We start from the raw sequence: 23,247 nt of genomic DNA on the forward strand, positions 1-23,247 counted from the left end.
CCATTTGCATTCGTTAGGTTTTGATCCACAATGACCTGAACCCCAGCAACATCATGGTCGACGACAATGACGGTGTCGTAATTACTGACTTTGACTCCTGCGAGCACGAAGGTATGGAGTTGGGTCCCAAGACATGCACGCCGGGCTGGGAACTCACGTCCAAGCTTGCTGTTCCGGACAATGACTATTCGAATCTATCGAGACTACGAAACCTCGTGGTTGATTGTCCGCTCTCTGTTGTGTGTAGTTGAGATAGCCTATCCGTTCCTACCCAGTTCCACCGTCCTCGGCATCATTCTGGGAGGCGATGCTCTCGTCACAAGCCCCATCCTACTGAGGTGCGACATAGTTGCTTGAGTATTTGCAGGTCGCCTGCTCGCAATCCCAGCTCTTATATCGGTAGGAGGACCCATCAGAGCGATACCCCGTTCTGAAGTCACAGGCATTGACAAGGACTTGGATGGGGCCGGAAGCCATGATCTGCACCTTGTAAGCATCTCGTCTTTACCTTAACCCCCCTTCTTCCCTATAACAGAGATAAGGCATACATAGATCGCAAACTAATGAAGATGAGCTTAACTTGTGGAAGGCTTATCCGGCAAGGGCGAGAGATATAGGTCGTTGGCCAGAACGAAACAGTCGCCGGGTCTCAAGCTATCAAATACACCCAGAGGTTAGTTGGCTCCAACAGCACAGTTCCATCGTTTGGCCAATCAAGCAAACGGAGAGATGAGGGGAAACTTGATGGCGACCAAGAAGTAGCCGCCGCCTTTTGTGCCACATCGTGCATGTGTAGCATTCCCAAAGGAGTGTCGGTAAGGAAGTGATGCGCCCCGATGCTCGGTCACATAGTAGGCGTGTACTACAAACTTGACGACAACTTGTACTATGTGGGGTGGTTGGTCTATGCGTGTTTATGTCGAAGTTATAGAGTAAGCATGTTTCGCACCTGCGGACGCGAGTAGATACTGATAGTGAGGGACGATCTCCCAATTTGTCAAGGTGACGGCATGGCGGAGCTACAGCGTTCGCCGCATATCGGACACATTGAGTCCCGACGACGTACATGACCATTCGTCAAGTGGCCTCATAGTCCCTCAGCGCGCCATGCCCAGGATGTTTTTCAGATTCGGCGTAGGGCGAACGGGGGGAGCGGAATGGAGAGCCAGACATGGTCATGGGCGCAAAAGCCAATCACGTCAGTGTCTCCCATCAAGTACGAGCCCGTGTTCCAGACAAGCCACGCATGATAGGGCGACCGACTCGAGGGCGGGGTTTGCTTTTTTGGGTCTGTTGGTACTCGATATGTGTCATGCCAAGGCATCTGCCCTCTCGTGGCTAGATCCGCACTCGCATCCTCCCTTGACCCTACTCACGCGCCTGACGCCTCTGAGCTCTCGACTCCCTCGCCATTACTGGATTCATCTGGTTCGAGCATAGGTTTTCGTCCCGTTCCGTCGAATCCAGTCATTTTCTCCGGTGGAACAATCTCACGCAGCTAAACCACACCCGGAATCTCCTTACTATGTCGGCAAGCCTGGAGGCTTCGGCCACCTCCCCACCTCCCGGTCCATCTTACCAGAAATCTCCCTCACCGAGATCTCCTCGGTCGCCCAAATCTCCGCGATCGCCCAGTTCCGACGCCCCAGGAAGCCCAGCGAACCTAGAGCAGGTTGTCGAGCAAGCCAACGAACAGGAGCATATCACGGCAGATCAAGTCCCTTTCGTAAGGCCTCAATCAGCATCTTAGTGCTGCTCTAACTGTGTGGCGCAGGAAGAGTCGGATATTGATAGTGACGAAGGTATCGATAATGAAAGGTAGCACGGACAGTCTCCATTTCGCCGAGTCTATAGCTCACTCGTGCTGTAGTTTCGTTTCATCGACGGCTTCGTTGACGAGCAGCATGCTCGAGTACCGCCAGCTCCATTGCCGTACGTTCCAGAGCTACAAGTCGACGGCCCCAACGACGACCGCCAGAATGACGGCCTTGATATAGCTCATCACTTCATTACGCTGCTTCTCGGCGATAAGCTCTATGAGGCACCAATTGACGAGCCCAAGCGCGTACTTGATGTCGGTACCGGCACCGGAATTTGGGCCATTGATGTCGCCGACGCTCACCCAGCCGCCGAAGTTACCGGCTTCGACATCAGCCCCATCCAGCCTTTCTGGGTGCCACCCAACTGCAAGTTCCACATTGATGACGCCCAGCTGGAGTGGACGTACCCGCCCGCGAGTTTCGACCTGATCCACATCCGTGCCCTTTACGGCAGCATAGCCGACTGGCCTAAGCTCTACGGCGAGGCCTTCAAGGCGCTCAAGCCTGGTGGTTATCTGGAGAACTTCGAATTCACCATCAGCCTGTGCAGCGATGCACCTTCGGTGCGCGATGACCCGAAACACGTCTTCAAGCAGTGGGGCCAAGTCTTCACCGAGGCCATGGACCGGCTCGGCAAGACGGCTAAGATCGGTCTCGATGGACGCAGAAGCGCTACATGGAGCAGGCTGGCTTCGAGAATATTGTTGTCAAGGATTACCGGCTCCCCTGTGGCGGCTGGAGCAGTGATCCCCGCCTGAAGGAGGTTGGCATCTACAACCTTGCTTTCCTAGAGGAGAGCCTAGAGGGATTTGCCCTGTTCCTGTTGAAGGAAATCATGGGCTGGGAATACATCGAGATCCTGCTTCTGGTCGCCAATATGAGGAAGGCCATTCGTGATGTGAAACTGCGACCGTACTACATCGTGTAAGTCTTCATTCTCCGCACGCAATTGTAACACGGTCGAACTGACACCCCTTCCTAGACCTAATTTCAAGGTCGCAAACCCTTGGCGGCCGAGTAGCAGGTTGCCCCTGTGCGGGATTCATTAATTCTCAAGAGCTCCCTTAGTCAGTCTTGCTCTCACGCAGCACTCAGGTTGCTGGCGACAGCTTGCAATGTTGCGTATTTGCATCTTCGTCAGCGGAAGCAATTTTTTTAGACTGGAAAGCGATAAATAGTGACATTACCTATATTCTATTACGCTTTTTTAACCGTATGATCGACCCTTTTGAGATGAATGTCGTCCTGCCGCATGAATGCTCCATGCGAATCTAAGGGTCCGCGTGAGCGTCTGGGCGTACGACTGGCCTGAGACTTCCGACTCCTGGCGATATGTTACTACACGCCTTGGTGAAGGGAACGACTCTGGTTTTACCGTAAGTCTGAATTATCAACTGAAGAGACTCTCGGGCATCTCGTATGTCGGAGGAAGACATTTCCCCAAGAGCTTGACATTGAATTTGGAGACGGGTGGCCTTTCTACGACTGACGTCTTGTCAAGAAGGAGCGGGCTTTGCAGCTTGGGTTCTGGACTACTTTTTATTGGTGGCCGAACACAGCAAGTTTCGGACAGAGTTCTAGGATTAGATGTGAGATGCACTGGTGTAGGGATGACATTAAATATTCGCTAGCCTCCGCCTGGCAGTCTCTTTGTAGACCTTAGGCATCAGTAAGCAATTGAACCGCTGTGATTTTCGAGAAATTGTAGATCCGAGAATGGAATATGAGTAGAACCAAAAAGTCGCCGCATCTTGACCCATATGAGCTGGGCTCCTTCATCCTGCTATGCCAACCAAAGCCGTGGAGCTGCCGACGATGGGAGCCATTCTCGAAGCGCTGGTCCGTCGAGCTCCGGAGGGAGAGTCCCAAATTGCCACCATCGCGTCGAGAAGCTACTCCAACGATGGTTCTCCAAATGTCTCCCGTTGAGTTGACCAAGCGTCTGTTCACCGCTGCGCGAGAACAGCATAACAGTGGTCTGCGTTGCACCCTTGGCAACCTTCTTCCTCCTTCCGGTATGCCTGACAGCAAAACCATCACACGCCGCTTGATACAAAGCCTTGCTGCAACAAAGTACCAGATACCGACTGGCCTTGCAAACGATCTAAAAACTCCATTGCACTTTTTCTACTCTTCTCGAAGGCCACAGCGGAGACCACGGTACTCTTTTACCACTGGAGCACTTAAAAAGTCGTCGCTCTTCAGCACGGAAACGTTGCCCGGCTTCTGTCGAAGGCCAGCACAGAGAGCGTCCCATCAAATTACGCCACTCGTCCTCTGCCTCTGGCGACCGGGTTCCCTGCTTTATACCATCTTCCTCTCAAGATAAAGGGGGCTTGCGGTTCTTCCCAATCAGCCGGCTGTCATTCGTCGCTAATCTAAACGCGATCCTACTCGAAGACATGCCACGTACGATCACCCTACTTTCAAACATCACGTCAATTGAAGCAACAGCAAGCCCAAATAACACCACGGCCAACGCAGTATAGAGTGCCCCACGTGCCCTCACCGTTGCGGAACGCCTGAAAGTCTAGTTTAACACCGCCGTGATACTGTACACATCCGAGGACATCTTGTTCATGATATGACCGCCGCTGTCGTGGTGGTTGCGGTGGGTGGTGTCGAAAATGCCGCTAGCCACAGTGGCGTCAACGGTGTTGGTGTCACGGTCGGCAGGGCTTTCTCCTTGTCGTTGTCGGCCTTATCGCAGCGACGTATCTGATCTGCGGCCTACATCAATCGGCCAGTGTCAACGTCTCCGCCTGAAATACCCTTAACGCTGACCCACCATCACTGTGCTTTCCGCGTCCCATCACTGACTCGGTGTCGCTGGTGGAGGCTCATTCGTCTTTAAGATGAATTGGGTTTATGGATTGTTATCTGTCCGCAATAGCCCCGGCATGGACGCGCGCCAAACCCGGGATTCAACTTTGTGACGCTCACGTTTATCTACTTCTGATCTAGTAATGCGTCCGAGGCGCGTTGTTGTGGTACTGTAGCACATGTCGTTACGGTCGCTCGCTGTGTGCCCGTCCCGACCACTAGAGGGGAGTCATAATTACATCATGTCTTGAAGTACTGGCAAGGCTGGGTCGTCTTGCCAACATGCGGTCCGTGCACACAACAACATATGGTCAGTTGTGGCACAACACGATGTCCCTCCTCAATCACAAATGGAGGTCTCACGAGATGACCGGATCCGCGTCTATCGCTCCACGGCCTGCAGGAGAGTCTTTGGGCAATACGAGAATTCCTGCTTACGGAAGCAGAAGGCTATCCGCAAAGTAGTCGAAGCAAATTACCTCCAGGTTGCAACCTACTCAGACGACGAGCTTGTCCGAATCCTCCAAGACCTGCTTGCGGACGGCATATTCATTTCGGACTCCATAGCTCAGAGGAGATTTCCAGACCTGTTCAAAGAAACCAAACCAACGCCTCCCGTCGCCACACCAGTTATGGCCATAGTTCAGAAGGATCAAGCAGACTTCCTGAGCGAGATTCAAAGGTATGTTGCTTGAGCGATCTCCCAGACGTCGCTCTAATGCTGGCATTGTAGCTTGCTGCTCACTGGGGAGCACTCGGATCTGACGATCTCTACGTCCAAAGGAGAATATCAAGTCCACAGGTTGGTTGTCTGTTCGCGCTCTAGGGTTTTCGCCACAAAATGCAGCCCCCAGTGGCACACTCAAGGCGAAAAACCAAGCATCAGCCTTGTTGAGGACGATCCAACGGCGGTGGACTGTATGGTCCAGTACTTCTACAAGTCGAACTATGATACGACTTCGCTGGTGCTGTCGGATGAATCTTCGCCCTCAGGAAGGGACTGCCTGATGCACCACGCTAAGATCTTTGCGCTCGCGGAGATGTACAGCATTGAAGGGCTGAAGGCGCTGTCTCTTGCTAAATTCAAAGAACTCACTTCATCTTCATCAAAGCTTTGCCACGATGAATTCTTCTCTGTGGCAGAGTACGTCTATACGTCCACTGTAGAAGCGGTTCGGGAGATGCGAGATACGGTGGTTAAGGTCTTGTATGCCAACCCAAAATACCTAGATCTCGAAGTTGGGAAGACAACGATGATGTGTCACACGGACCTGGTCTATGATCTACTCCTCCATGTACGCGCTCGGGGTCATTGGCATTAGATTGACGGATATTCACGCCATTACTACAGTACAAATTTGATACAATGCGATCCTGAACAGCGGCTCAACCTTGGCAAAGGAAGCCTGCAGTCTGCGTGGCTTCAACGTGGCTGGCTGCTGTTTACCTTCATATCTTCGGTGTTTTGTTGTGCACTTTCGACACATGCCGCCCCATTTTTCCAGCGTCTCGTGTAAGAAATGCTGCCTCTGGATGATACTGGGGCAGCAAAAACCATTGCAAGCTACCAGGTCGTAAGAGTATATTGCACGTCTTGTCAGAGCGTTGGGTTGAGCATAATGAAGAGGTTTTGCACAGGTGATATCCGCGGTCAATCGTTAGGTATACATCTGAATTCTAGCCCTCTCAAGCTAGGAGGGCCCTCCGCAACCCTCATATATACGCCTCGTAGTCCCTTGTCCCTAACCAGCCCCGCCGATCCGTGGCTCCGCAGGTCCCTCATGACAGAAGTCCTTACCTTTCGCGAATCATGGATGATGAAGGTTTGCAATGGACGATACTCTGAGCCTGTCCATGATTTCCTTAGAAAGGTTGTCTAACAGACGTACATTTGAATACATGCTCGGCGGGATCACTCATCCGTTATTACAGCGGTTGGGCGCAGCAGTTACAGTAGGCACTTACCCAAGAGTGTGTATGTGTCATGTGGTGCAGAACCCAATACCAAGAATACGATGAGAGGCTAGACGCTGTGTAATTCATAGAGCGAGGTCTTGAGTGCATTACTGTATCACCCGATACAGAATCAGGGGGAGACTGATGAGCGATGGGCAAGCCACCTCCGGGGGGGGACCTTTCATTAAGAATGATGGGCGGTAAGGGTTGTTGGAATTATAAACCTGGCGAACCAGGTTGAGAGGAGTCGCATGGTAAAGGCGACTTAGGTGGATATACAGGAAACTCGGGTGATGAGCCCGTGTCAAACCCGTATTTAGACCAGTCAATCTCATCCGGCGGGCCCCATTCCGCCCGGTCATTAATAATTCGAGTCTGAACCGTTTCTGGAGGGAGGCAATTATCCTCCTCGTCTAGCTCTGCCATCGATCGAGCGAATAGCTGATTCATACGGTCCTCGGTCGCCTTTCTAGTCTTGCGTAGCCGGGACAAGCGAGCCACAGCAGCGGCTAACTGTTCTTGAAGTTCGCTGAGCTTCGCTTCGGCTTGGTCTTCCTGACGCTTTAGATCCTCCACTACTGTGGAATATCTTGTTACTACGTAGCAATCGTCAGTACCAGATATGCGGTCACGCGAGAGGAGTCACTCACTTGTCGACGAAGTGGCTAGTCCGTCACATGATCGACCCCGCTTTATGCAAACAGCACAGCGAGATGAATCAGGACCTGTCCGACAGGACAAATTATGTTTATAGCACCAAGAACACGGCATGCTGCCAAGGAAAGGGGGTTAAGCCAGGCGAGAAAGTTACAGACGCCACTCAAGGTTGCGGATTGTGAAAACTTACAAATTTTGTTCAGGACATGGAGGCTACTCGAAAACAGAGGCTGCAACAGCGGATGTGGCGTGAGAACCGACCCACTGTTTATTGTGGATTTATAAACCTCACGGATCATCTATTTTCCAGGTACAAGAGTCACGTGCACCAGTATTCCATTACCCGCCTCCACCTGACTGTGATACGAATGCGTCGCGATCATATCATCATGCTCAATCGCTGCGTTGGCACACCCGCTGCCTCCGCTGCCTCAGCTTGCGCCATGTCACCGCCCGGCAACACGCTCTACTTGACGCAGCAAGAGTTTACTAACTTTCGATATGACTTCGAAATGATACGAACGGGCATAGATAAACGCCTGGATATCGTTGAAGCCATTCTGAAACAGCTCCAGGTCCAAGGCCAACAGCTCCAGGTGCAGACCCGACAGACACGCGCGTATATGCGGAATCGAGCAATCAAGAACCCGACCACCCGCATCGACACCCTCTCCATTCTCGCGCCATCTGGCATGATCCTGGAGCCTGATTTCTTTCCTCGCGACGTCAAGGAGCTCTATTCGCTCAGAACCCCGACAATGCCATCCCAGAAGCGCCTACTCAATTACCTCGCTCGCTTCTACGACATATTGCCAGCACTTCCTGCCTCGACTTCTGAAGACGAGAGCTCCGAAAGCGACACGGAACTCGGGGGCATGGAACCGGAGTCGATCGTAGAGAGACTTGAAAACCTTTTTGGGCTGGACTCGGACAAGATTACAAAATTCACCGAGCGGGCAGCGAACCACCCACCAAGAGAGTCCATGCCTTTGGCGTCAGAGAAGCGGTGCCAGCCCAGCGCCCCAAACTCGAACCCGCCTACACAGTCGATTTTCGACCAAATCACAACCCTCTAGGACCAGAACCTTCCTCAGACGGTGGTAGGACGCGTCTCGGGTGGGATCAGGGGCCAACTCCTCCTCAAGTACAACTTGGACGGACTTTGGGACTTGGGGTCCGCAGCCCGACACAAGCACTGAAGGGACAGATAGTCGGCAAGTCGAACACGTCAGATTGTTCTGGAGGAAAGCCACCACAGTCAGGGCAGCCCCGAGTTCCATCCACAACCGGGAGCTCAGCGCAGCCGTCAGTATCCGCCGTGATTGAAGATGGGCGGCGACAGGACTCTATCCCAGCCGACGGCAGCCCGACCCAGGCTTTCTCGGAACAGCGAGACGCCTAGGTGAAGAAATGGCGGCATCAAGGCATTGGGGTTTGGTGGCGTGGAAAGCGCTGAGTACGGGTACGCTGAGTACGGGTACGCAGAGGCGAAGGGATCATTGTCGATTTAGAGGCAAGTCTGTTGTGCTGAATGCTATACTGATCTTAGCTATAATTTGGAGGGACAGTATGATACTTGTACACGGCGGATGGTCGTGAAATATGGCGAAATTCTGTAGAATTGGAGGGTGCAGAACGTAGACGCATCGAGGGACAGAGTCGTATAGTTTCCTCAGACCTTATTTCTCGGCCAGATTGAATCGAGTTCCGCACCCCATGTTTCCACAAGCCTCGGGCATGTTTGTTCAATTTAAATCATCACCCTGACCGGCGTCGACGAAGACACCACTGTCTCACCTCCGCGCTTTGCGCACGTTTGTCGTTATCGGCAGCCGTGGCCCACAGCGGAGCGAAGTCGCATGCGAGTGAACTTTGACCCATCAACTGTGCCCCGCAGTCTCACGCGGTGTAGAACGTGCCAGTCGCGATGGCAGTGGGTTGCCTGACTTCCTGGGCTGGGACTTGGCCGGGATCCAAGATGATTCAATGACACAGTCAGTGCTTCCAATCTACAATATCTTGTGCAGGCATGACTGACTAAAGGACGCGAACCGGACTCGGATATTAACCAACAATTATTGGCAGTGTTGAACGGTTTGGTTGATGTGAGAGTTTTCTCAGAAGAAGGGTGATATAGCACAGTTGGCCTCGATGAAACGACGATAAACCCATCTGCCATCTCCAATGTATGGTGGAAATTCACGACCGCCGAGGGTGCCACGACCCCCAAATCCGGCCGGTACCCCAACTTCGTCTTTGCCATGCTGCCACGGCTGAAGAAGAAGTGTGAGGATCTCAGCAAGCATGGCAAGGCACTCATTGTCGAATACATGCATGACTTCTGCGATAAGAAGACTACTCATGGAAAGGTCCCGGTTCGAATCCTGAGGCGGGCTGGACTGTCATTGACCGCCGGTCGTGATATCACACCTCGTTGATTGATACGTGACGGGGTCCGCTAAAACTTCGGGAAGGAGTCAGACCACAAAGAGACAACCCGATATTACGCCCTAAAACTTGCTGGTAATAGAGACCCTTCCTCCACGGCTCGCCTTGTCCGTCCCACGTGTGTTCCTAATGCAGATGCTCTCGAATTCTACGCGAATCTGCGCCTACGAACAGGCTGTCCTTCATTTTAGTGCAGCGAGAGCCGCCTTGTCTCGGCATCTCCAACGCCTTGAATGGATCACAGCGGTCATCTGGTCTCGCCAAGCTTCGCAGTCCATCCTTGATCTGAATAACGTGCTGCATGTAGGGGTCATCAAATACTCCTGACTCAGTTTCACTGTCTTGCTTCGCGAGGATGACATTATTGTTGAGACTCAATTTGCCTTGAGCTGCTCTGGCTACTTTGTTAGATACGTCTGTTGAACCAGGTAGATAAGATAGCTTTGTTTGATCGGAGGATCACGTGGACTCAGTTCACGTGATCAACCGAACAGACAAAAAGGGGTTCTCTGCTCCGGCAGCAGAACCCTCACTCTTAGAAGAATAGACCCAATACAACCCGCAACACCGAATCAATGATCCAGAGCTCTTAGGCGCAGCCACTAGCTAAGGATTGGGTTCACGCGAGCTGTGAAGCCCATTCAACAACGTCACCGCTTGAGATCAAAAACAGACTCGTCTCACTGGCTAAGCAATATTTTTTTGGGTTGCCGTAGGTTTCCGCGTTCGCGTTGGCCCCCGCACATGTCATCGAGCCAGGTCTGTCGTTGTGGCCATATTCACAATTCCAGCTATCAACAGGCTTGGCTACAATGCTAACAGCCATGGTAAGGGGAAGCGCGGCTGGAGAGACGTTCCTTCCCTGGCTGTGTGCGTGCGGATAGACTGCAGATGGATGACAAAATGATGATGTTTATGCTTCCTGCCTGGAGCCTGTAACCTGGCGAGACCCCAAGTGTGCAGGTTATTCATATTTACTAATCAAAGCAGGGCAATCGGCCGCGGGTCGCCCAACGATAGTCCCATGCATGGTTGGGCATATGGGGACTTATCCGGCCCAGCCGACTGGTCGGCTTGATTTTTGTAATTCCCCGTAAGGCAACCAGTGTCCGTGCTCATATGGAGCGCGCTGGCGAACCGCCTCTTAAGGGCAAGGCTGAGCTGCAATACAGCAGGCTTGACCAAGAATGAGTAGCGGACGGACGCTAGCAACACGACAGTACGACTGGCGGTAAGAAACGGGTCTTGGCGGCTTCAGGGGCAAGGGTCCGATGGTGTTAATAATAACACCACACGTCGGTTAACGATATTGGCGCCAGCAACAGCATCGAGGTCGTCGCGATGCTCCCGTGTCAGGGACCGTACGGTGCCACAAATGGACGATGATTTACGGAGATGGTCGAGGTTACGTGGTTGCGCCCGTTTGCGAGGTGATCGAAACATAATAAACAGACGACTCATGAATGCGCTATTGAAGCCCGCCGGCTGTTCCCATTACCCGCTCTCTGGTATAATGTCAAGAATTTCATACCTGAGACTGCTGTTAAACGTGTTAGTACGCCGTACGCCGATATAGATAGACACGCCTCTCGTGTCTTCGTAACCTTCTAGCCCGGAACTGAAGCGTACCGAAGAGGGGCGAGCCCGTCATCAGGGCACTAGCTAGAGCCGTTGGTGTAGGGGTCGGAAAGGTAGCAGCCACTGAATTTTCCATGTATGGCCGGGGCTGCGGGCCTTGAAGTGAGAAGCGCGTTGCTGCTTGGGCCTAGGGACGGGGCGCTACTACGGCTGTCATCGCCCCTTACTACAGGTTGAACTCGATTGTAGCCTTCTGGTGGGCGTATCGACATGGGGAGAGTAATCTATTTTTGGTGATCTATTGACGTCCAAAAAAGAGTATACCTGCGGGTTGGTGGGCAGAAAAGCCAGTATGTCCGGAAAGGGAGGGCATCGCCTCTCTTCACTTCGTCACTTTACTTACTTCCTTTCGTTACTATTCCCTATTACCACTCCACTCATCGCTCAAATACAGCGGACTAGATGTAATACCAAGAAGAGCATAAGTGTGATGGCTATAATTCCGTCAACAGCATCCATTCGAAGTGTAAACAACCTGAGTCGAATCAGTCGGAGTCAGCGGGCGAAGACTACCTGCGATAGCTGTCTTAAGAGAAATGTCAGTCCATTCGAAACCGCAGCTTAACGCCCGGTCCTTTCTTAATAAAACCTCTCTGACTGAAACTTAGATTTTTTGTGGAGGGGAGCCTGCCTGGGGGCAGAGGGAGATGTCGAAACTGCAGTAAAGCGAGAATAAAGTGGTTAACCCTCATTCTTTTACTAATCCCCACTGCTTCCTTCTTCACTCAACTACAGATGACTTGGCCATTTGGTACCCATCCAACGTAGCGCCGCTCAACCTAACCACGGCTGCTTTGTCAATATTGTGAAATGTATAGGATCAAAGAGGGCAGCGGTCGGCATGCTGGATGAATTACTTACTTCGAGGGGACGACGGCCATGTTGAACGTGGCCTTGCAGGCGGCCAAGGAGAAGTTTCAAGTAGCCAGGAGCTTCCGCATGCGTATATCCCTGCACAACGAGATCCTTTACCATTCTTTATGTCGAGCCTTGATCGCCACTATCAAGCGAAGAAGAAAATTGCCTGCGATCGTTGTCGTGAGAAAAGGGTAAGTACGGTCTAAATCGACGCTTAACGCCTGGTCTCTTTTCTAAATACCTTCTCTAACTTAACCTTAGACTAGTTGTAGAGGGCACCCATCCGAAAGCAAAAGGAGATGTGAAAATTGCAGTAATGCGAACGCAGATTGCAACTTTAGATTGGCGTATTCCAAGAGGCTGATAGTCGCCACTCATCATTCTTCTAGTTCTACTGAAGGATCGTTGTACCGGCCAAGTGCACCGCTGCTTCTGTCAAACTCGGCAGCTGCTCGTCAATAAACTCAACAGCCATACTCTTTGCGCGCTGGGACATCTTTGTCTACCATAATCCCATTCCTGCCGTCCCCTGATCAACCACTTTACTATCTGATGCTCCGATTCAAAGAGTTCAAGGCGAGAACCTAAGCCCCTTCACCAACCCCCGAACTCACTGCTGCCGGTCATCTCCTGCAGAGGTCTCATACAACATCGACTCCGATACACAAGAAAACCGGCTGGCGGTCGATCCGTTTGAAACCCACATGTGCCATTCCGCTCTGACGGCTGGCCTCTGCATGTGCGTCCATTAATAAATACATTTTAACCTTAGTCACAATTGATGTATAGGGGAGATTCCAGATGTTTCCTGTATCTTAAGGTCAGCCAGCGGCCCAGTCGGCGAAGGGGGAGCACCATCGGACGAGAAAGAAAGGTTGAGGCGATGTTAAGCCGACTGCACTAGAAGGGGAGCTTGGAGGACCATTGACTATTGATGCTGAACCAGTCTGGATATTCGGGGCCGGTAAATTGGGGAGGACGCTCGTAGGACTTAACAGCAAGGAGTTCCTCGTCACCGCGGACAGTGTGACTGTGCGAAGCGTGTGGAAGCTCTCGGGAAGCGTTGTCATCCAGTCTTCTGAAGGATGGGCCTGGGCGTGAGAAATTACCGATGTTAATAAGCCATGGCCAAACTGTAAGGGTCAGCAGTAATGGAAGATGACGACATGCTTTGAGCGCTCCCATTCTCAGTTGGGGCTTCCACATCAACCGAACGACACACTTCCCGCAATGGAAACTCCATGAGATGAGAAACGCTGTTTTCGAGCTTGCCTGGGCTCACCAAACTGACGGTTGGTAGCACGTGCAATGGACAATCCAGCGCCTACGATTAGAGCATGCAAGCATGTCTCCTGGCCCATGTTCCAAGCTGCCAAGTGGGCCCCCTTGCATTGCGCCTGCATAGTCACGGGAGAGACCGCGCTTCCTGGTTGTGGCGCGAGCCCAGAATTAGGGCTAATAGTCAGTGATGAATGACTGTAATAAATGCTGGTCGTTGCTGGCGCGTATACACAAGAGGCATGGTGTTCTGACGCCTCGGTCAGTGATGGTCTGTCCGCTTGCCAAGCCTCGGGAAATTTTGTTTCCACTTAAGATCCAGCAGTGGCCCGTGGGCGAGGCCAGGATGACTCCTTGTCCACCAAAACAGGTACGTAGCCGCTGGTATATCGCCTTTCTGCCCATGACAGCAGCTACCAGAGCAGAGATGGCAACGCCGTCCTCCTCGGATATGACAAGGGGGGCTACGACAAGAGGGAGCACCCGCTATTGTAATGGTCGGGGTCAGTTGTCGCGGGTGGCGGGCTGACATGGCATGCTCGCGTGAGAGCCTAATGCGCAGCCTCTGACCCGGCCAATGCCCCGTTTCACAATTGTTTCTGTGGTCGAGCATGGGTCATGTGGCTGTTGTGGGAGATACATTCGACGATCAACCGCATTCTCACCAACGTGATGGCCAACCGCTCAGGGCGAGGACCATTCTTCCTGGCCGTCATTTTTGTTCGGGCAGACATGTCTGTCGTTGGGCTTCAAACTACGCATTGCCTTGTTGACGCGTCATCATGAATAGACGCCTCCCGCACTCACAACAATGGCCGTCATGCAACGCCGAATATCACAGTTGTATTCGGCTGTGAGGAAGGCCCTTCAACTAGAAATCGAGAACATCGAAGTCGAGAACAAATCACCTGGATGGCCGTCGCAGGCGGCCACAGGTCGCGTCAATCAGTCACCAACACAACGCCATGCCACGTATCGAAGCCTTGCCGCCTCACCTTTGATGTTACCATGGGGCAAATCAGACAGTCGGTGAAGATTCATCCTACTAAAAGTGCCTGTTGGCACAAAGCGGCCGTTTATTCGGGCCACCACTCCCGGCCTCTCTTGTCCATTCCAACCAGCGTGCAGACACGACAGTTCGTTGCAAGTAGATAGCCTTGCACACCGCAAGTCAAGAAGTGCGATTGGGCTCCAACACAACCTTGGCCGGGCGGCTTTCTCGCAGCCATCGCGTGGAATCACTCGCCAGGTCAGCCTCGAACCAAGGCGTCGCCGACTTGTGAGAAACGCGCCTGGTCGTAGCCTCCAAGTCTTATAGTTCAGATCCGCTGCACAATCAAATGCTTGGCCGTATTCATCACAGAGATATTCCTTTCCTATTCTTTCAATGAAGATGGCGTACGTATCTACCCAAAGCCGCAGTATTTTGATTTGTGGTAACCTTGAAAACCCAGCACGGCTTTTCGTAGGGCTACGACAATGTGCCGCACGACGCCCCAGTCTTCAGAGACGCATCTGCCCAAGTTCTTTGACTCTGACATTGAGAAGAAAGTCTTGGGCGGCATGGCTTCCGCTTTCCAAGACTGGTTCAATGATCTTGATAAGACAAATGGCGTTGAATGCGTCTGTGGCGGGAAAGACCAAGAGCAACAGCAATTCACACACGATTACGGCCCACGTCTCACTGTGTCAGTCGTTTCATGCCGGGTACCGACTGGGGCTAAGTGGCTGGTTTTCGGACCAAACACGGACAACAAGGAAGCCAAAACATCATCGGCGGCCTTTTGTGGAGGCCCCCCTGAAGACGCCGTATTGGAGCAATATCTGAAGGAGCATTTGCAGCCCACAACGTTTGCAAAGTTCTTGGGGAAATGTTTTTACGACGATCACATCGTTCAAGAAATTCTCACTACCATCTTCAGGAAGGCTGGCACAGATTCTCTCGCCCGCGACGTCCTGCTGCTTTTGGTGGCCCATTGCCTCCAGAGCAGCATGCTTTTCCTCAAAGAGTCCAGTCCTAGCTCAGAAGGGACTCTCTCCAATGGCACTCCCGCAAAGCAAGTCAACATGGCAGTTTCAAAGGCCCTACGTCGTCTTCAACTCGAAAAGCTCACTCAAGTATTGGAAAGATTGCCGAGCACACAAGACAGCAGCCACGCACTCGTCGGGTTGCTCATATTTCAAGGTTTTATGCTTTATGATACCCTGTACCGTCAGTGGAAATTCGTCGACAATCTCCATACGAAGATGTTTGAACTCGAAGAGATGTTCGCACCTCATATCCGGGCCGACGCAGAGCTAACATCCATGGTGACCCAGCACGGTGAGTCTGTCGTCCCCTTTTTCATGTCGTATACTGCTGCAATCAGCTCCTCACATACATCGTTGGGCGGCGGAGGATTTTGATCCCAACGAGCCTAAGTTCTGTTCGACGACATACCTGAAAGATGTCATTCCCCACGACTGATTTGGTCTTCATGCGTTCGTTATGAAGTATTTTCGAGCGCTGGTGGATCGGCCTGTTCGTTTTGTATGACGAGAAGTAAGCAGATGCATCCTGGAAGCAGACGACAGGAAGGAATAAACAGGCCACGGGCCTCAAGGGTCAGCGTTGAATAAAAGTTCTTGCTCTTTGAAGTGTTTATATCCCGCAGTCTTTTCGGTTTGCTGTGTTTGACGTCGACTGCGTCTTTCCAGCGCTCGTGAGTGTCGCTATAGCATGCATGCTCGAATGGTGGAGGACGAGCGGACGTGATCGTAAGGTGAAGTGTGCTCACAGCAAGGTCCTCGATCTCGAGCGCAGGGCATGATGCATGGCTTGCCAGCAGAGCCCAGTACCGGGACTGAGCGAATGTGGTAGGATGTCTGGGAGCCACGACCGATATCTGAGCCGCAGCATCGGTCCTCTGCAGTCCCTTCCTGTGTGCAACGCTTATTCCAGAGTGGCCGGCTTTCAGGACATACACTGACTTGTCCTGCTTGAGCCTGTCCGCGGTGCCCTGACACTTGAACTATCCTGTTGCCGAATGCATAGTTTCGGGCGAGTATAGATCGGGGTCCTTCGAAATAAATGGACGTTGTCTGCTAGGCTGCTTGATCGATGAGAAAAAGCAAGGTCACTGCAGCGCAAAAGTTAGCAAAGAGCACTGTTGCCTCTTCAGTGGCCGCCATAGCATACTGGTGGGGTCTGGCCTGGTGGCAGAGTTGCACCCGCGACATTGCTGTGCAATAGCAATGGCAACCGAGGATCCAGCCGGCTTGCCAAATCAGCGTAGGTGACTGGAAATAGAGTGTTTGGTGTGCTCAGACGCAGCCTAAGGTAGGGAAAAGTGGGTCAGGTGCTTGGAGAAGATGCTCCTCCACCTTCCGTTACTCCCGTTACTCCCGTTATGGATGATGATCCGCAGAATTGTGACGGCCGCACCGAAGCAACACTCGCGGTTGCCGGCTACCCACCATCGTCAACAATGCTCGTGCTGAGTCGCGCGGGTGCTGAGCCTGGCAAGATCCTGCTGTCCACGGAGCGGCAAGGGCGTTAGGGCCGGTGTGCCGGTGTGCCGCTCAGTAACGGCGAGACGAGCCACTAAGGAGCCACTGTAAAGAACATCTCGAGGCTCTGCAGCAGCGTCGCGTTGCGCACATGAAGAGGGAGAGCGTACAAAACACGGCATTGCCAGTGAAGCCGGGCACACAAATCTGTCTTTGGTTCTGATCATTTCAACGACGGAGGCTTGTATAATAACCAGCGAGGCTGCTGTGCATCGCGTCTGCAAACCTCTACTCGACATCTGTCGATGTTTGTTTCGGTTTGGCCAAGAGATGTATCCATCATAAGGCAACAAACGCGGATGGAGTCGCTCAAGGGGGACGCAGCGCACGGGACAAAGGGATGTTTCTGATGGCTGGCGGGGCCTTGCCCAGGAGACGGACACGGGAGGACAGGTCGCGATACACAGGGCTGTTGGGCCTATTTCTCGTACGCTAGCTAGCTAGCTATTCCTCGCCTTCTCTTGGGCCATGATCCAAACCCGCCAAGCGGGCTCTTCGAATCGTACCTGCACAGTGATGGGAAAGACCGCGCTACCCGGTTGTGGTGTGAGCCCGAGATCAGTACTGATGGTCGGTGATAACGGACTATACTATGGTACGAGTGGCTCCTTCGTTCCCATGGATATAAATTCAAGGCAGTATGCCCTTCTCCGATCTGCTGTACTTGGTCCGATGCTGTCCTGTTTCGCTATCTCCTGACAGCCCCTATCTACTCGGCGCTTCCTGTTTCCATCAGACGGCGGCTGTCCGCAGTGCTGTTTTTGATTGGTAGCTCAGCTGGGTTACCCGCTGTTTGGTCTAGAACCAGGCCTCGTTGTACTGTCATGGGGCTCACCAGAACTGGCACCATCCAGTATTGTCTGCACTGGCTCCATAGGTGCCAAGAACGAAAGGCTGACATGTAATCAGCCTACAGTACTCTGAGGATTGGCCGAATCACGATTCACCCTTGCCAGTCGGCCGATTCGCGTTCTTTCGCGCTCAAGCTGAGTTACGGTCCGCACAGGCCGTCCCGACTCTTCCTACCTGACTGGACCCATAGGCACGCTGTTGATCCCGAAGCAACCACAGCATATGGTCAACAGACCGAGAGCTTGCAAACCTGATCGACCGAGGCGAGACAACAACTTCGCTATACAATAGCCCGATAGGGCAAACTCTCGAGAGCGGTTGCCTCGACGTAGGCCGTGGTTTGACAACAACCACCAGTCATCGCCGACGACTTGCGGAAATGGCAGTCTCTGCCAACCCACGATGGCGGAAGCCCATGCGAACGGAACAACAGGTCTTTCGAAGAGAGGGTCACGGCGTCTCCGATCCTCCCAATCACAGCAACATCGACGGCTTCCACAACCTGGAATACAATCATCTTACACTTGGCATAACTTGCTCGTTCCTTCATCGTGCACGTAATCAGAGAAGTCCATGGAAGCGTGGCCAGTCTACGCGCGCATATGGCGGGAACAGCATAGCGTATCACCCGTTGAGGTTCCTGTCCGGCATTCGAAGGTAAGTCCAAGCTTCTCATCATGGACCTTTCTTCGATTCACGTAGGGGAAGAGACAATATAAAAGACCACCGGTAAGTCGAAAGAGCCTTTGGCTTCGCCGTCTTGAATCCCTGCCCGAAATCTTTACTGAGGTATGGCTGTCGAATGCACAGGATCATCGTTAGCGTGCCCGCACAACTTGGAATCCTCGGCCCGGCAATCTTCGCTGACCTCTCTATCGGCATGTTTCCTGTGCCAAATTTGTTATCGCTTGATCCGAATACGGTGGTCACCCGGCTTCGGCAGAGCATTGGGTTGGATAGTGCCAACAACGCAGCGCCTCCAGCTTCAACGGACGCCATCAGCAGACTGGAACGGAGGAAGGTGGGCTGCGACATGCCTGGCCCGAGCAGCATGGAGGATTGTACTGTGTGCCTCGAGAAGATGGCAAATGGTGAAGATGTTGTTCTTTTGCCATGTGAACATCAGTTTCACGAGCTCTGCGGGGTGGACTGGCTCAAGCGGCGCAATAGATGTCCGAACTGCCGATCATCAATCCAAGAAAGAACACACTATCTAGTTGGAGAGTGCTAATGTGCGCAATTAGGCACTGATGGATTGAAAGCTGTCTTACGCTTCAACAAGCAGGATATAGTACGTATATAGAAGAAATAGACGTGGGTATGCCTAGGAGAAAGGTGTTCGCATGTTCTCCTGAAGCGTCACTCCAGCGCGACTCCGTCGTGCACCCAGCATCACCATCTAGAGCTCAGTCACAGGTACTTTTCACAGGAAGGCGAGCATGGAACTGTCGATACTCTCTATTTGATCAGACGTGCCGTGACATTCGTCGTGATCCACATTTCGTCGTGGTACAGTCTATCAAAGCCAAGATCACAGGGTGGCCGCCCGGTCTGTCTACACATGTCTGTTCTTCTGCAGTCAAGAGATATGCCACTCTGCCACTGCGCCACTTTGGAATAGACTGGAAAAAAAATTGCGCTGTCGACCAAGGCAGGCCTCACTGCAGGTCTCTTTGCATCTTGCCATAACAGTCCTCGGAAGCTCGCCTTGCTATCTGTCCTACCAGGTGTTATACCCTCACCGGACCATCCCGTCCACCTCGCAACGCATTCGTTGACGGCCAGGGCGCGTTTCCGAACTTGCCAGCGCCTCGGGATAGATGGCGAACGAAAGGCCACAGGGAGGGGGTGGCTGAATTCGTCGGTCAGCCACCCCCGCCTTGAGAGACTGACTTGGGCGCAGAAAAAGCATGGCCGCCCTTTCCAAGACCGCATCTCATCTCTCATTCTACAGTTCATCTTTCTAACAGCATACATCCTCACATTGCTATAGCTGTCGGTCGCTCACACGGGGGCCGGCGTAGGTCAACCGCATCGTTGACGACTTGGTCGGATTGAGCTGCACTGCCGTTCCCGGTGCTGTAGGGCCCCACCGAACCCGACACCCTCGAAACTTGATGCCCGAAGCAGGTCGACCACACGGCGGTGCGTCGTCCTTCGAGGCGTGTCGATGACACCCTGTCCGGCCACTGTAAACCCGGAGTTTGGTGGGTCCTTCGCTCGAGGTACCACCTGAATCTTCACAACGAGACGCCAGCCCAGTGCTGGATAGGCCGTCTTCACCCAGTCCAGCATGTCGTCGGCCTCCATACCGGCTTTTCGGCATCCCCCGTAAGGCACGCGGATCCTTTTGCCGTCCCTTTCGTACTCCCACAGCACATATTGTCTGGCTTCGGACTCGGGGTTGGAAGGGTCCCAGGTCCAGAACGTATGTCTGTCGGGAACGCTCTCCAAGCAAGTCGCAGAGAGCAGCTTCTTCGTGATCTCGAGCGTATCCAGACAGGCTCTCGACCTAGATGCGAAGTCCCACGAAAGGCTCAGCCACGCTTCCGCCACGGTTGGTCCCCAGTCCTCCCAGAAGCATTCATGACCTGTCAGCTCTCCCCACTGTGCGATATCGATGAGATGGGTCGACTGGTGTTTTGATAATGAGACGGCACACTAATGACGAGCTCTAGAAGAGACACTATCACTTCTTTTCTAGTGCGTTGAAGTCGGCTGAGGAGTATCCAGCAGTCGGGACTCATGAGGCTCTTTCGGGACTGCCAAGGCAAGCTCATGATCAGACCGCACGAGAAGGAATAGTGGCAGTCGTGGTCGATATCGAAGCGTAGCGGGTCGGGACAGTACTCGAAATGGACGCAGTCGTACTTCGGTCGAAAGCGAACTATGGGGTTGTCTTTGGGACCAAGAGGCAGACGCATTGGCTGGGTCGAGTGGTATACTACTTCGCGGGCTTCACGACATGTCGACTCGAGTGGCGCCCAATCCCAAAGCTTGTCTTGCGTGACCACCAACACACGAGGAGGTTGACTCCACAGACTTGACATCCAGATCATCTGACGAAGCTCTGGGACCAACCTCATGAAGCAATGAAATGATGTGATCGAGTTCGTCGTTGTTTGTACTCGTACGTGCTCTGCCAGCTCCTATGAGATTAGTGCGTGGCCGGGCATATCGGAAGGCGCCATCCAAACCTGAGACATTGTCCGCTTCTGGCGGTTCGGCGTGCCAAAATCATGAGCGCGTTTGACCATTTCTCTGGCATGCAGTTGAAGCTTGATCGAGATCGAATGCTACCTGCTCAGTGGGGAGCGGTGATGTTAAGTATTTGACTTCATCCGACTGAAAGTGGATCCAACACTTTCCAAGCTGCATAAGCTGCATGAGCAACGCCAAGCGGCATGCGCAACGCCACCAAGAGAGGGGCCTGTGGAGGTGATCCGTGCGGCCGGTGAAACGTCAAAGACGGTCATGTCGGTCGGCCAGCTTATAAGAGCTTCAATTGGCCAATAATGCTCCCTAGCCGCTGTTTTGTCCTCGGTCCAGGCTGTGACAAATCTCTGGCCGACTGGTGCCTGGCTGTAGGGGCCGATTGTGCCTCACACTAGAGCGATGGATGGACCCCGGGCGGCCAAATGGGAAACTCGCCTGCTTTCTCTCCGGCCGGTCGGTGCCTGCATCCTACTGGGCTTTGGCATCTCGCTTGCAGGCAAGTGTACAAATGACCGCCAGGCGTCACGTCGCGTGGATGCGATCCGGGGGGGAAGCATCGTCTTTCAGGGCATCTTTGACTTGCCGGGGCATGTTGCCGATGACACTCCAGACCAGAGGCAGGTATGCTGGTTCTTTCACGGCTCTAGGCTCGACCGCGAATCGTGTCGAATTTCGGCCGTCGCTCCGTGCTCGCCTCGTCGAAAACAGAAGAGAAGGCTGCTTGTTGCGCGGAGGTCAGCAGATTCGGCTTTTCGTGCAGCACCCTGTCGAGCAAGGTACAGTGCGTACCTCCATCTATGGCATGACATGCTCCTACGGGAACGCAAAACGACGGCAACACTGCTTTCATTCGTCTTTGGCCTCGACAGCCCTCGGCATGATGCATCACAGGGTACGTGTTGACGTAGTTACTTGCGCTGATACCACTACTTCAGAGCATTCTGGATTTCCGATCACATTGGCAAGCAATGTCTCTCCTCGTTCATCGGATGGGTTAGGCTGTCAACGCTGCCCGTGTTTTCGACACACCATTGTACAGTGATGACCCGTTCCGGGGGCCCGCCGATCGCCCAATGTACTGTGCCTTACGCGGGAGTGCTAGACAAACATCTCGCCAGTCCTCACTTTGCCATGCAGCCATGCAGCCATGCAGCCATGCTCGCTCGGGCGGACGGGAAGGGTGCGCCTATGGCTATGGGAACACCATAGCGGGAGCCCTAGCGACCGGAAGTGTGCCAGAGAGGGGAGGAGCGCCAGCGACGAACCAGAGACAAGGAGATAAGGGGGAGTGGAGATGACCCAAAAGGATTGGTTCACGAGAGTGGTACAGAAGGAGTTGTACGATGAATGCATATGACCCACCGGAGGGAAGGTATTAGAAGGGGGCGGCGCCCACTTCTGGGAAGGGGACAGGGCATGTTCTCTTCTTCTCTTCGTTCTTCCTGCTTTTGGTGGCTTTGGAGCTACCGTTGAGGTGTTTGCATTGCGGTTCTTGAGTTGAAGATGTGTTAGACTCTCTCCCCGTGGGGCGGCATTTGTCATTGTGGACGCGAGTGGCAGTCGTGGGACTTGCAGCATTCGAATTTCGTTTACGCTACGTTGACGGTGCTTCTCGGGTTTAGGCACGTTTGTGGTGTTGTTTCTGTCATGGCGTCAGGTGAGGTCTGCGAAGGAGTGGTCAGGCATGGTGGTAGTCCTGCCGGGTCTGGGCAGTGTAGCCAGTCCGAGGTTGATTCTTCCTGTGAGGCGTGTTCTCTTTCGGGTGTGGATGGAGGTGAAGGTCGTAGTGCGGTCCGGAGACAGTATTTCCGTCGGAGGGGGTTGCAGGCGAAGCAGAAGGAGGCAGAAGCCGAGGCAGAGCGTTTGTTGTGGTCAGCACGGCGGGAGGCAGCGCTTCGTGGAGCGTCGGGCGATTGTAAGGGTGAGTGTGGTCGAATTTGTGAAGACTGTATGGTGCCCCCGTTGGAGATTGTCATACCAGGTAGTGTGACCGTCGAGAGGGTGGAGAGGTCTGGTGTACCATGTCGGCCGATGTTGAGGCGTGAGAGTTATTTTTATGAGCGGGAAGGATGCTGTAGATACTGTGGTGTGTCAAGCGTGGATTGTCGGTGCCATGAGGTACCAGGGACCTTCCTTTCGTCCGTTTTTGGAA

The 23,247-nt window shown here is 53.1% G+C and overlaps 7 protein-coding genes across 7 annotated transcripts; 5 read left to right on the forward strand and 2 right to left on the reverse strand.

The window, feature by feature from the left end:
• Positions 1 to 1,525: 1,525 nt before the first annotated feature.
• Positions 1,526 to 2,869, forward strand: VDBG_10122 (UMTA; the record flags this gene model as incomplete). Its single annotated transcript, XM_002999617.1, has 4 exons — positions 1,526 to 1,726; positions 1,871 to 2,563; positions 2,650 to 2,744; positions 2,803 to 2,869. The coding sequence occupies 4 exons, from the start codon at positions 1,526 to 1,528 to the stop codon at positions 2,867 to 2,869; spliced, it is 1,056 nt and encodes a 351-aa protein (XP_002999663.1).
• A 2,091-nt stretch (positions 2,870 to 4,960) lies between these two features.
• Positions 4,961 to 6,021, forward strand: VDBG_10123 (BTB/POZ domain-containing protein; the record flags this gene model as incomplete). The annotated part of the gene is made up of 2 exons (XM_002999618.1): positions 4,961 to 5,325; positions 5,377 to 6,021. 2 exons carry the CDS (start codon positions 4,994 to 4,996, stop codon positions 5,963 to 5,965), a joined length of 921 nt encoding a protein of 306 aa, XP_002999664.1.
• A 483-nt stretch (positions 6,022 to 6,504) lies between these two features.
• On the reverse strand, positions 6,505 to 7,471 carry VDBG_10124 (hypothetical protein; the record flags this gene model as incomplete). Its single annotated transcript, XM_002999619.1, has 3 exons — positions 6,505 to 7,195; positions 7,250 to 7,371; positions 7,447 to 7,471. The coding sequence occupies 2 exons, from the start codon at positions 7,368 to 7,370 to the stop codon at positions 6,816 to 6,818; spliced, it is 501 nt and encodes a 166-aa protein (XP_002999665.1).
• A 160-nt stretch (positions 7,472 to 7,631) lies between these two features.
• On the forward strand, positions 7,632 to 8,377 carry VDBG_10125 (hypothetical protein; the record flags this gene model as incomplete). Its single annotated transcript, XM_002999620.1, has 1 exon — positions 7,632 to 8,377. The coding sequence occupies one exon, from the start codon at positions 7,646 to 7,648 to the stop codon at positions 8,330 to 8,332; it is 687 nt and encodes a 228-aa protein (XP_002999666.1).
• Positions 8,378 to 9,242: 865 nt separating this feature from the next.
• VDBG_10126 (predicted protein) lies at positions 9,243 to 9,694 on the forward strand (the record flags this gene model as incomplete). The annotated part of the gene is made up of 2 exons (XM_002999621.1): positions 9,243 to 9,250; positions 9,394 to 9,694. 2 exons carry the CDS (start codon positions 9,243 to 9,245, stop codon positions 9,692 to 9,694), a joined length of 309 nt encoding a protein of 102 aa, XP_002999667.1.
• Positions 9,695 to 14,289: 4,595 nt separating this feature from the next.
• Positions 14,290 to 15,945, forward strand: VDBG_10127 (predicted protein; the record flags this gene model as incomplete). The annotated part of the gene is made up of 3 exons (XM_002999622.1): positions 14,290 to 14,450; positions 14,933 to 15,801; positions 15,926 to 15,945. The coding sequence occupies 3 exons, from the start codon at positions 14,290 to 14,292 to the stop codon at positions 15,943 to 15,945; spliced, it is 1,050 nt and encodes a 349-aa protein (XP_002999668.1).
• Positions 15,946 to 19,904: 3,959 nt separating this feature from the next.
• On the reverse strand, positions 19,905 to 20,626 carry VDBG_10128 (hypothetical protein; the record flags this gene model as incomplete). Its single annotated transcript, XM_002999623.1, has 2 exons — positions 19,905 to 20,450; positions 20,567 to 20,626. The coding sequence occupies 2 exons, from the start codon at positions 20,624 to 20,626 to the stop codon at positions 19,905 to 19,907; spliced, it is 606 nt and encodes a 201-aa protein (XP_002999669.1).
• Positions 20,627 to 23,247: the final 2,621 nt, after the last annotated feature.

Source organism: Verticillium alfalfae, genomic scaffold (assembly GCF_000150825.1).
Source record: "Verticillium alfalfae VaMs.102 supercont1.19 genomic scaffold, whole genome shotgun sequence".
NCBI lineage: Eukaryota > Fungi > Ascomycota > Sordariomycetes > Glomerellales > Plectosphaerellaceae > Verticillium > Verticillium alfalfae.